Source organism: Lactuca saligna, chromosome 6 (assembly GCF_052625555.1).
Source record: "Lactuca saligna cultivar CGN05327 chromosome 6, ASM5262555v1, whole genome shotgun sequence".
NCBI lineage: Eukaryota > Viridiplantae > Streptophyta > Magnoliopsida > Asterales > Asteraceae > Lactuca > Lactuca saligna.
In genome coordinates this window covers 3,374,948-3,388,575 of record NC_136422.1, presented here as the reverse complement: position 1 = coordinate 3,388,575, position 13,628 = coordinate 3,374,948, and the positions used below count along the sequence as shown (strand labels likewise).

The 13,628-nt window shown below is 35.0% G+C and overlaps 1 protein-coding gene across 1 annotated transcript; it reads right to left on the bottom strand.

The window, feature by feature from the left end:
* Positions 1 to 9,320: 9,320 nt before the first annotated feature.
* On the bottom strand, positions 9,321 to 12,544 carry LOC145001069 (uncharacterized). Its single transcript, XM_078960403.1, has 4 exons — positions 12,167 to 12,544; positions 11,306 to 11,613; positions 10,858 to 11,140; positions 9,321 to 10,347 (listed from the first exon to the last, which is right to left on the bottom strand). Exons 2-4 carry the CDS (start codon positions 11,510 to 11,512, stop codon positions 9,674 to 9,676), a joined length of 1,164 nt encoding a protein of 387 aa, XP_078816529.1. The 5' UTR covers positions 11,513 to 11,613; positions 12,167 to 12,544; the 3' UTR covers positions 9,321 to 9,673.
* Between the last annotated feature and the right edge of the window lie 1,084 nt (positions 12,545 to 13,628).

Genomic DNA, 13,628 nt, shown 5'->3' with positions numbered 1-13,628 from the left:
ATTTTTATGTTTAAGTTCATTTTTATCATAAAGTTTAAAATAATAACTCATCCACGAAGCCTAAAGATTAAGTTAAAAGGATATCAATGTTCAAACTCATGCATATTTAAAACATTGTTAATGTGTTATAATTGACCTCTCGTCCCATGTAGGCTTTGTGGCAGGTTAACATAAGCCAATTAAATGGTACATTTTATTGTTTGTTTTTTTTTTGTTTACTAACTATTCCATATAAATTAGTGCTTTTATACAACAACTTATTATATTTTTAAAAAGGAAAATCTTCATTAAAGTCCTATTTGTATTTTGTAGCATACATCTCCTTGAGGTACATAATTTCCTTGAATTTATAGCTTTTGGAGGGGGTCATGACGTGAGTGATGATCGTCACGTCGTGAGTAATGGTTGACCAGTTTACCACATCTTTTTGAGTCTCACGATGTGAGGACGGCTTCATGACTCAAAACCCTAATATTTCGGGTATTTAAAGGAATGAGAGGCTAGGGTTGCACACCCCCAGCCTCTTTCACCTTCTAAGCCTTCTGGAAACCCTAAATTCGACCCTCTTTGAGATCCTTGGTGTTTTACTTGTTTGAAGGAGAAGAAAGAAAGAGAATAAGCACCAATGTGAAGGGAGTTGCAAGGAAGCATCATTTTTGAAACATCCCAAAATACGATCCAAAAATTTTTGTTTAAAATTACTAAAAGTACTAAAATAATATCACAAAATAAAACCCATACGTCAATGTTTCAAAACAGTAATTAATAGTTATGTAGAACTGTATCAATCACATTTATGAAAAACTAAAAACATCTCCCAGGACAATTGAAACTGTGGTGTATGCGATGTCATCAACCCGAGCTCTTCCCTTTACTTGCGGAAGTACCTGAAACCAAAACTGAAACTATAAGCACGAAGCTTAGTGAGCTCCCCCAAACTACCACATACCATACAATACATATAAACACATACTGGGCCTTGCCCACTGCATCGGACCGAAGTCCGGAAACTGCATCGGACCGAAGTCCGGAACTAGCCAGGGCCTTGCCCTCTGCATCGGACCGAAGTCCGGAACTACTGAGGCCTTGCCTCCTGCATCGGACCGAAGTCCGGAACTAACTGCATCGGACCGAAGTCCGGAACTAACTGCATCGGACCGAAATCTAGAACTAACTGCATCGGATAGAAGTCCGGAACTACTGATCATAGCATAGCACAAACATATCAACTAGCATGAACACATAAATAGCATATTGCATCGGGCTGTAACCCGGAACATATAACACATAATCCTGCCTGAGTGACGAAGGCTTCAAACATAATAAAATATGCATCAGACCGAAGTCCGGAAACTACTACTAGCTATACGGGCCGGTATTGTGGCCTTAGACCCGTTCCTATCGGAAGGAAACTCACCTCGTGATCTGGCTGCTGAGTGTATGGCTCTGGAAACTATCTGCTGCTGCTTTGATATCTCCCCGGCTACAATTACACAAATACACTCAATCAAAATACTAATAACTGTATTGGGGTAAAATGACTCTTTTACCCCTGGCTAAAGTCAACTCTCCTGGTCAAGGTCAACTCTTCTGGCCAAAGTCAACTTACAGTTGACCTGACTCGCCGAGTTGGGCCGCCAACTCGCCGAGTCCCTACTCTCATTTCTTAACCCTGCTTGCTGTTACTCGTCGTGTATGGCTTGAACTCGACGAGTTCCCATTTGATTCTAAAACTCAGACTATTTGCATCCGACTCGCCGAGTTGTATGAACAACTCGACGAGTTGTTCTTGAAATTATGAAGATTGCCTTAGACTCGTCGAGTCCTTCCATTACTGAGTCTAACCTCCGACTCACTGAGTCCATTCTACTACTCACTGGTTTCCACTCGGAATCACTCAAAGGGGAAAGATCGGGGACTCGCGACTCGACTCGTCGAGTCCGAAGAACGACTCGCCGAGTCACATGCATGCAATTACTAAAAACTCGATTTTGTTCAAAACCACTGCATACAATACATAGATCTGAGTTCCTAAGGCTGGTTTACCGCGTAAAGTTCCCAACTTTACGTGTACAAATGCATACAAGAGGATATAAAGGCTAAAAAGGCACTTGGAAGAGTAGATCTAGGGCTATCATGCAAAATGGCTTCATAAAGTTGATAGATCTACGTTTTTGGAACTGAAACATGGCTAGATCCGAAAGCTAATCCATCCAATATGATTTATCTACTAAGAACAAGCTAAAGAATTGGCTAAATATGCTTATAAAGGAGAATCAATCATCAAAACTGGAAGAAACCGATTATTACCTCAAGATACTTTGAAATAAGTGCAAAAACTTGGATCTTCTTCTTCTCCTTTGGATCTAGCCTCCTTCTTCTCTTCAAAACTTCAAGATTTAGACAAGAAAAGCTCAAATACTCAATGGAATGGTTAGGGTTTGCCAAATAATGCTTTGAGGGTGAAGGAGACGAGTTTGGGGGCTCATAAGATGGTTTAAATAGGGTGCAAACCCGGGGATTTAGGGTTTCTACCTGGCAGGCCGACTCGCCGAGTCCCGAATATGGACTCGCCGAGTCGCCGATCTATACGCTGCCCAAGATCACGACTCTACTCGACAAGTCGGGCCATAGACTCGTCGAGTCCCTCTACAAACTTCTAAAAATAAATAATATAAAGCAACATACCAGAGACGGGTCGTTACAATTTTCATCAACTCTTCTCTTGTTTGGACCATTATAAGTATCAAGACTCAAACTTTATTTCATTTCATGGCTGGATCTAGGTTTTTGGTCCCATTTCCTTATGTTATAGCTTATTGGAGTGAAGAAGATCCATAAAGTTAGCAACTTTACAGATTCAAATAGTCTTTTGACTCTGATATCATTCAGATCTGGAAGTTGGTAGAGCATTAGAAGCTTGCATGAGAACTTGCGGCCATATTTCTACTTTTAACCTAAAATGGTGAAAGGACATGCATGGTGCATGCATGTCCATAAAGCAAGCATTTTTATGGACCATTAAGTTCCCCTTAAGCTTCTGTAAGAGTCGAAATTGAAGTGTAACGTCCCAAATTTCGAGTCCAAAAATTTAATTTTTAATTAGTTGCTTTATAAAACACTTACTGAAAATCTTGTTAATATCACAATGAACAATAAATCATTCAAAACATGTTCCAAATCAAAACACCAATAGTAGTAAAATCATAGTACAATCCCATGAATCAATAATGCGAAAATCTGATGTGCGTGTGATGTGCAGTTACCGTGTCGGCTCCATCCCCTTCGCTGAAGAGGTACCTGAAGAAAAAATGAAAACTGTAAGCACGAAGCTTAATGAGTTCCCCCATCATACCACATACCATACAAACATAAAACATAAATACTGTCAGACATATCTGGGTGTCCGACCTACCCCTTCGGTCCTTTCAACCGGACATTGCCTAGCATATTTGGGTGTTGGCCTCCCCTTCGGTCCTTTCGATCGGATATTGCCTAGCATATCTGGGTGTTGGCCTCCCCTTCGGTCCTTTCGACCAGATAATGCCTAGCATATCTGGGTGCTGGCCTCCCCTTCGGTCCTTTCGACCGGGCATCGGGGACTATTTCACCCATCTACTACTATCACATAACATATATCACATAATCATAATCCATTTTCGTCCCTATCGACCAGTAATCTTGGGGACTATCTCCCCTACTGCTACTATCACATAGCATCATAACATACTAGCACATAAACATATCAGGTAATAGCAAACCTAGATGAATATCACAAAGACAATCATCTAACATACAACTCCTACTGGTAGGTTGGCATTGTGGTCGTACCCTCGCCCTCGTCCTTAAAATTAAAGCGAGGGTTAACCCAACCTCCACCTTCAAGGTTGGGAAAAAGTCTCATGTGACTTTTTGACATTTCTTGTATTGAATCATAGATAATTTGTGATAAGTCAAAAATACCTAAATATAAGAGTTTTCAATTGGGATGGTGGTTAATTAATTAATGTTTATATAAGAATCAATAATTATTTTTTAAAAAAATAAAAATAAAATATACAAAATTTACTATTAAAATTAAATATGAAATAAAACTTTTAGTTTAATAAATCCAAGCTTATTTTTGTTTGAATGGTGGAAAGTTTCATAAAAATTCCAATAAGATATATATTAAAGAATAAATACAAGTTTATCGATTGATATTCAAGTCACATATTAATATTTATATATTAATAATATATGAAGGGGTGGTAGTTGTTTTCTAGAATACCAATTAAAAGTTCGATTACAGTTTGCAATGTTGTAACATTTATATCATGTTTTATTCATTTGTTTAAAACGAACTAATTTCTATACTTTAAAAAACTATACACATTATCATTATAGAATAATCAAATTTGAATTATATATTACATATTCAATATCAATATAAGGTACAATTCAATTAAAGAAGTTTTCGACCAAAATATATAAATACAAACTCTTTTGCAATTTGTTTAATATGTTTCTATTGTTAATTGAACTCAAGCTCATATGGAATTAAATTGATTTTTTTTATCAATTATGAATGGATTTTATTTGTGCAATTTAATTTTTATCACAAAAAGATAAGCATGGTTCATGACGAAGTTATGACTTTTAAGCATTTAGCAAATTTAAGGTCATGTTTTTAATGTGAATTGGCAATACATATCACATTTAGTTTCGTCGAATTTGTTATTGAATTGAGAAGATTAATTCAAACACTTGTTACGAAGAAAACTTAGGATTTGATATGATCAATTTTATTATCATACAAATTTTCTTTCTTTCATATGAGAATAGTTCATTAACTATAGATTTGTGACATTTTGCTTTGAATGGTTGTGCTCTGCTCCAAATTAATGTCATATGATAAAGAAGAAAGTTCACATTGTTATGATTAAACTCGGTATTTTCCATATTCTTCATGTATACATAAAAGTGATTCTTGCTCCAAATTAATGTCATATGATAAAGAAGAAAGTTCATATTGTTATGATTAAACTCGGTATATTCCAAATTCTTCATGTATACATAAAAGTGATTATATTGACCTCTTAATATTTTATCGACAAATATATAGTCATAATTAATGTTATCTTGGTTTTTGTGCACATTAGTTGTTAAAACTATATAATGTCAACCGATTACGGTGATAAGAACTTGAAATCCGGTCATCGGATATTGGTGTCGTATTTGGGTTGTGGATTGGAGATGAGCATTATTAGCAAGTTCCTTATTAGATTCTTCTCTCTAATCAAGTAAGAAGATTGTTAGAACCGCTCCAGAAACTGTGTCTCAGGAACATGCTCTAATGATCAAGTTAGATCAGTGTGAGTGAAGAGATGGCCTCTCGTGATCAAAGAGAGTCATATGTGTGTGTAATGGGAGAGTAGATGGGCATAACCGAGATTGATCTCCCAAGGTGGAGATGTCCAAGAGTGGAAGGTGATGATCTCTTCTCATGTAGAATGAATCATTTATCTATGGGAGATAATTAGGTCAAGAGGAATCAGGTCAGGTCCAGCTAGATGGTAGCAGTGCCAGCCAGTTGGGCGGTCACATAGTGGTGACAGTTAGTCACGATGTTGTAGCCAACCGTGTTGAACACGTTGGGCGGTCACATAGTGGTGACAGTTAGTCACGATGTTGTAGCCAACCGTGTTGAACACGTTGGGCGGTCACATAGTGGTGACAGTTAGTTACGATGTTGTAGTCAACCGTGTTGAACACTGCTATCAGGCCTGTTGTTGGGTCATGCCAATGGACACAATACCATCAATAAGTATTGACATAAGTTATTTTATTTGATTTTTAAGAGTGGATATATTAAACACAAAACTATAAGAAAACTAAGTATTAATAGGATAAATACAACACTCAAACCAATATAAATAGCAAAAATTGGTTTTATATTTAAGCCAATTAAATACCACAAGTTGGATATCATCGGTCATTTTTAAAGGATTTCGTTTTTTCTTGTTAAACATCAAAGCATTCCAAGCTTCCCAAGTCAACCAAACCATAAGTAGATCAAGGACTGTCTAAGCTTGTTACTTTGTTTGAAAAGCTTTCAATTTTATTTTATTTGTGAACAGTTGAATGGAATATATATATATATATATATATATATATATATATATATATATATATATATATATATATATATATATATATATATATATATATATATATATATATATATATATATATATATATATATATAGAAGTAGGATCAAATGAGAACACCTAAAAGGTTGAGAACGCGAGAACAAATCTGAACCATTTAAATATTTAGATCTAAGGCTATTATTAAATGGACGATTTATGATAAATTATAAAACTACGGGGCATTAAAGTGTAACTTTTAAATTGACAGAAGGGCATAATAGGAATTGCAAAATTACCTATTTCCTACAATTTCTCACCATCTCTCCTATTTCCTTTCATAATCTCGTATCTTTATCTCCACCGATCTCTCTCTAGGCTTTCAAAATAAGCGTCTCTCTCAATGAATTCGGGTCCTTTTTCTTTCCTCTCTTCCCGTCGATCGCTCCACTGCCGTCTTACCCCAACTTCAGGTTTGAATCCACGTATCAAATCAGTGACATTGGATTCCAGTTCCACGGCAATCATCGACGATCCGACATCGGCTTTCGCTTCAGAAGAAGAAAGTCCAGCGAAGATCGGCGCTAGGGTTAGGTATGAATTTCTAGATCTTTGATCATTTATTTCGTTTGACTAATCATTAATGACAAAGAAATTCAATTTTAGTAGTTAGGGAGGGTGAACCGTAGTTTTAAAAATAACCAAGGACAAAACCATCATGATATTACAATGGAGCATGACGTGGTGATTAGTGAATACGAGCATAATCGCTGTATATATACAGCGATAAGCCTCATGCCTTCATCGATAGGCCACTCGATTGTGCGATTCTTTGCTTCGATTGTGTGCATCACTGATGATCAAAAGTTTGTTTTTCCAACTGTAATAGGTCGCCAAAGTTTGGATTGACGAGACTCATTTGATCTGTATATTTTGATTTTCCGCCAGGTATCCGAAACCCTACCTTTTTGTATTACATATGTATGTCTGTTTATGTTGTGGTTTAGATTCGAATGGTTATGGTATTAAAACGATTCGGTTGGTAGATCTGAAACGAAATAAAATGGAAGTTATTTGCTTCGAGAAACTGATGCTTGTCCGATTCGAAGTGTTGGAATGAAAAATGAACGAGTTTGGGACTGGTAATGGTTGTGTTTGAAGAAAGATTGGTGCTTCGATTTTTATCTGTTTCAATTATGTGTGCCTGAGACTTCATTGAGTGCCTTCGTTAAGATTTTGTTTTACTATATATCTGTTAATTTCAACGAGTTCATGACATAGACGTTATATCGAAGCTTTGCTGGATCTTCAATTACGTTCTCAGGGAGCCAAGTTGTCAAAAGTGTATTCATTTATGAATATAATTACAATTATAGAAATTCATATGTATTTTGTATTTTGTTCAGTCTCTTCATTTACTAAATTTGCTTCATTTAATTGATTGTTAATTGTATTTAATTCTGATTTTGGAGTTTTTTTTATCACGAACACGAAATGATGAAGTATGAAATTGTTTCAGGAGCGAAGAAAGAACAATATGGAGCACCTCCACCGATTTGGTGGTTCATCGCAGTAGTGGAGTGGCAGGGACTATTCTGGCAACCTCTTCACCACTTTGTTTTCTTGTTCCAGTTACTGTCGATGAGAGGGGGAGGAAGCAGAAAGAAAACGACAACAGGGGGTATTTGGGTTGCTTGGTGTGTCATAAAACAGTGGGAGAAAATGGAAGGGGTTGTTGCCCTTGGCTAGCCGGAAACCACTAGCAAACACCTCTAGTGGGGGTGTTTTTCTTGCACCTCGAAGACAGGACAAAAATAAAGGAGTGTAAGAGGAAATAGAAGAATGAAAAATTGTATTTATCTGTGAATAGCAGTGCATTCATGTGTGAATAATAGTGAATGAATAGCAGTGCATTCATGTGTGAATATCAGTATATTCATTTGTGAATAACATTGAATTAATGTATTTATTTATAATTAGAGGTATTCATTTATTCAATTCTGAATAACAAGCTACTTATTTGTTAATAGCAGTGTATTCATTTGTGAATAACAGTGTAAGCATGTGTTAATGAGTATATTTATTTATGATTAGAGGTATTCTTTTTGTGAAGAAATGATAATTTTTACAATCTTTTTTATTTTCAACTGATTAAAAAAAGAAATTGGATTACTTGTAAATTGATCTGTATTTATTTGTAATTGTAGTAGTATCAGGTTTTTTGAAAAAAAAAAATCATTTATGAATATAAATGTACTAACTTGATGTTCGATTTCTATTTATTTTTTTGAACACACAAAAAAAAAAAAAAAAAGAAAGAAAGAAAAGAAAGAAAAAAAAACGTGAAATAGGAGAAAAATGATTTTTATATTCCATTAATAAGAAAAATAAAAAATTCAATATTTATTTCTTTTTTGGTAACTGATCCTAAATTTAAGGGAATTTGATTGAATTTTATTTTATTTTAATTTAATTAAAATATACAATTACTAGTATACCCTTATATATTGAGTGGTCCAGAATTGTTCTCGAGTTCTCAACCTTTTAGGTGTTCTCATTTGATCATCTCCCTATATATATATATATATATATATATATATATATATATATATATATATATATATATATATATATATATATATATATATATATATATATATATATATATATATATATATATATATATATATATATAACAAAAACACAACTAGCAATGAGCTAGCAACAAATTACATAGTGTTTAGAGGAGGATTTTGAATCCAATTTACCCAACTAATACTAACTGTTCTATTTCTTTTGCTTATTGTTGTTGAAGATTGTTTCATTATGAAACTTTCAATGACAATGATATAACTCGTCTCCTTGATTAGAGAAACATGACGCGTATCTACCCGATTCACAATATCACCACATTTGTATTCGTCTAGTCAACGCATTCCAAGTCCTTGAAGCAATCTCACAAGCACCAAACAAATGTAACATGATTTCATTTTGTTTAGAACACAAAGGACAAGGGATCGAGGGAACATCAATACCCTTGATGCCAAATTCACAATATCACCACATTTGTAATCTATTCCTTTCTTTTCTTTTCTTTTCTCTCTTTCTTTTCTCTTCTCTTCTCTTCTCTTCTACAACGGAAACTAGGCGTAAAGGTTATCTATCCAAGGAAGCTAACTACTCCAATAACAAAATCAAGTCCAGATAGGACTAGAAAATTGGCAATTGAAAAATACATGATCCACCTCCTCTTCTATATTACAAAAAGGACATCTACTAGAAGAAAAAACAAAAATTATGTTCTCTTGCTATGAAGATTATAAAATAAACCTTTTTTTTTCTATCCGAGTTCATCTTTTAAACATAACACTAATAAATTATAAAGATATGGTCAAAGTTAGATTTTAAGGAATCAAAAAAACTAAAAACTACAATAATAATCAAGAACAAAAAACTATGAAATCACTCTCACTCAAGAATCAATAATCTTTATCTGCTTCCTACTTCATAACAAACTACACCTTTTCATCAGCATATGAAATCACTATTTCCTTTTGGGCAAACAAGACCTTTGACCAGCATAGTTGACTTTTGATCGTTTGTTCTTCACACAGTTGTCCCCATTTTCCGTTTTAGCTTTTTGCAGACGCTTATATTCTCTCGACCTAATTACACCTTCCAAAATCTTAATATCTTCCCAGATTTCATGTTGAGAAAGTGACGATAATGTAGGAAGTATATCTTTCTGAAAATCTTTCATTCTCCTTCCTCTTCTTAACTTTATTGAGTTTATTCCTTTGTCGTTTTTATTTTTACCCATTTCATTTAATTCAAAAGCTTTCGATGTTACACAATCTTCATCCACACAGCTTTCTTCTAGCTTTAAAACAAGAAACTCGTAAGAATCAATAGAAGAAGACCTTCGTGGGTTTGTTTTCTTGTTTTCAACCTCGTTTGACCCTGATTTGCTTTCGGAATCTTGATTACTTGAAATTTGTTGCAATGAGATTGAAACAAGTGAGTGGGCTGCTTTTTTTGTTGCATAATCCGAGTCGTTTTTCACTTTTTCTTCTATTACTTGTGAGATATTTCTCTCTTTTTCTTCCGTGAGATCTGATGAGGGTTCGTTTGATTGAAAAGACTCATCGGGTTGATCTTCATTGAGATCGAAATCCATTAGTTTTGTTTGTTTAACATCATCATGCAACTCGCTGGATCCTGCAAGATCATAAAGGGTTTCGTTTAGAATGGGAAAAACTCAAAAAAGCACGAATCTTGATTGTGAAAATGAGAATTGAGAATTTCGTACGTGTTTGACTTTGAAAGTCAAATGGACTACATCTCCAGATTAGAAAAGAAGCCGAATGTCAAAGTTTTGGAACTAAGATTGAATATTAAACCAAACAATACGGTGACACTATGATTATGAATAATATGGTGTTCATGTATAAAACGAATCCATGTCAATTTTGCCTTTAAAATTGTATATGGTTGACTTCCAGAGATCAAAGGGTCTCAAAAGAAGCCCATGTTTGACTTTTGAGTTTTGAAGGATCTGTAGAGATTTGAACTGTCTAACTAATTACCCCATTAAAATGGTGTCATAGGTTAAATCAAGAAACATAAAATGGCTGTATAATGTCATTCCTTCATGTCAATTTGGTTAAAAGAATAAGGTTGACTTTCCAAAGTCAAAAGAACATAGTTTAGGCTTATAGATTGACAAACCTTTATGCAAATTGACACCATTCACTAAACAATCGATCATTCCATGACATGGGTATTGATTTATATGATCCGTTGACTTTTGACTCGATTGATCAAGTGAAAAAACAGGTTGAACATCCTCACTTGATCCTATTCCTGATGAATCTTCTTCAAGATCAATTATAATCTTATTCTTCCAAGATTTGCTTCTTTTATTGGTACTCCTCCCAATACTCAAAGAAAGATTCAAATCATCATCATCATCTTCTTCTTGTGAGAACAAGTTGTCTATCAAGAATCTTGCCTGAAGAACATACGAGTAAACATCATGTAACAAAGGATGTAAATCTTGGATTTTGTGGGCCCCATCACATCACAAAAAAAAACATTTATAAGAATGCTAAATGACTACACAAATAACATTTCATTCTTGTTAATGCAATCTAAGAAGGAGTTTAATGTAATTTACCGAATGATTTCCTGTGAATGTTCTCTTCATGGGAAAAGTTTCACATCTTGTAAACTTTGAATCACTCTTCATCAACGATTTTCCAAGGGACCCACATGCTTGTTTCTTGAATATGATATCATGATCGAGCATTGTCTGTTTTAAAGATCCTCTGAAATACTCAAAAGGGTGATGTGGGGAAGAATTTAAATCAAGAAAACCTTCCATCTAAATCAAGAAGCTTTTATCGATCGACTTGTTACTGTAAATGCAGCATCATCACGCCGAAGAAGAAGATATCATGTCAAGGCAAGAACTTCCATATGATGCTGTGGTTAAAAACCCATTCATGTTGCATGTTATTAGAGGGTTAAAGTACATGTATTTAAGCTAAGAGTCCAAGTAGAGATGCTACATGTTCATAGTCATGGAAGACGCGTATGGAAATTAGAAATATGAAAGTTGGAATTTTTCAGCTGTAAGAACAGTACAAGAGAATGTTCAAACGAAAAGAATATGGAAATCGTGAAATTGACCTTACCATGAATGTACAATTCGTTACGCGAAGGGTACAACTTATGAATACATCTCACGATATACCATGTTTGGTACTCGAATTTCATGGTCCAAAACACCATTTTTGTTTCAGGATAATTACAAACTCTGAGATCTCATTTTCGTGAAATATTCCTAAACAAAAGACGAAAAAAGACTCGTCTTTCGTTTCTCATTCAATTAATCAATTTCTATACATCAAAAGGAGTAAAAATCGCTTTTTTGCAGAAAACCCGTTTGAACAAACTCACAGATATACACATCACGATGCAAAATCATACAACAAAACTTGCAAATTCTAACAAGATGAGGAGGGAAGGAAGGTACCAGGGGCATCCTGCGCACGTTAGCAAGAACAGGGATTGAGACATGAGATTGATTACTAGTGTGGTGGGTGTATTGAGTGATCCGAAAAAGATCAAAATAAATGCATCCCAGTTGCCCCCTCTCTCTATTTATGTATATGCATATCTAGAGAGAGAGAGAACAGAGAGAGAACAGAGATGGGAGATACAGCTATAAAACAGGAAGCGCTGATTGTTGTGGCGGTGACTAAAATACGCAGGTGATGCGTATGCGTGAAACAGACGTGATCTTGCGTTAATGTATGCATATAAAGTTCCTGTCTCTATCATATCTCTCTCACATACATATGGTCCTCGGGATTCTTTTTCTCTCTCTCTCTCTCTCTCTCAATGTGATTTTATGGTTATGAAAGAAGAGACTAGTCAGACCTCTTGGGACGGTTATCTCTGCAAAAAGGTGCCGAAAAAGCCTTTCTGTGTTTTTCTATTTACCCCTACACTATTCACTCTTTGCATCATTGCCCCTTCAACTCTCCTAGATTAGGAAAGTAGAAGTACATCGAAAAAAATATCAAAATTAATTCGATTTATCAGATCCCATCATGCTAAATTGAACCCAAAAATCTGAGTTTTGATTGACCTATTGAAACCGGTTACCCATTATTAGACTATAATAGTTTTCACCACCATATCATTTGTATATTGATGACATATAAATACAAGTAATCTACGTAGGAAACAACTTAAATCAGAAGAATTGTACATTTAATATTGACCACACAAAAAGGAAAGTCGTATAAAGTAGGATCATGAAAGGCATTTCCTTTACTACTAAAAACATCATTGGTGTCAAGTGGTGTCCCAACTGGTTTGGAATCGAGAAGCCGACCTTAGTTAAATGTCATGAGCATATTTAGTTTGGCTAAGGAACAAACCGTCTGATGTAGATGAGACTTCAAGACTAAGGAAGTAACTTAGTTTGCCTAAATCTTTTATGGAAAACCCAGTTTTGCAACCAGTCAATGAGGCATTTAAGTGACGACTCATGCCAGTGAGAATGATATCATCTACATATACCAATAAGTATGGAAGGTATGAGCCATGATGAAAAAACGAAACGCGAGTGGCCTACTTGACTGCACTTGAAACCTTGATGTACCAGGAAACTGCTTAACCATTGAAACCAAGCGTGTGAGGCTTCCTTGAGGCCGTAAAGAGATTTGTTTAGATGACATACATAATTCAGATGAGTCGAGTTAATATAGCCCGAAGGACGTTCCATATAGACAGTTTCTTGAAGATGATCATTAAGAAATGTGTTTTAACGCCAAGTTGATGGAGATGCCATTGATTTGTTACGACAAGAGAGAGTCCAAGGCGTATGGTGGTGGATTTGACAGCGGGACTAAAGGTATGAGAGAAATCAAAACTCAGTATTTGCGTAAAACCATAAGCCACGAGGCGTGCCTTATGACGATCAATAC

Coding starts and splice junctions, on each gene's coding strand:
- LOC145001069 (XM_078960403.1), bottom strand. CDS start 11,512: ATGGAAGGTTTTCTTGATTTAAATTCTTCCCCACATCACCCTTTTGAG. Junction 11,141..11,305: donor CATTCACAGGAAATCATTCG/GTAAATTACATT, acceptor TATGTTCTTCAG/GCAAGATTCTTGATAGACAA. Junction 10,348..10,857: donor TGGTGTCAATTTGCATAAAG/GTTTGTCAATCT, acceptor ATGATCTTGCAG/GATCCAGCGAGTTGCATGAT.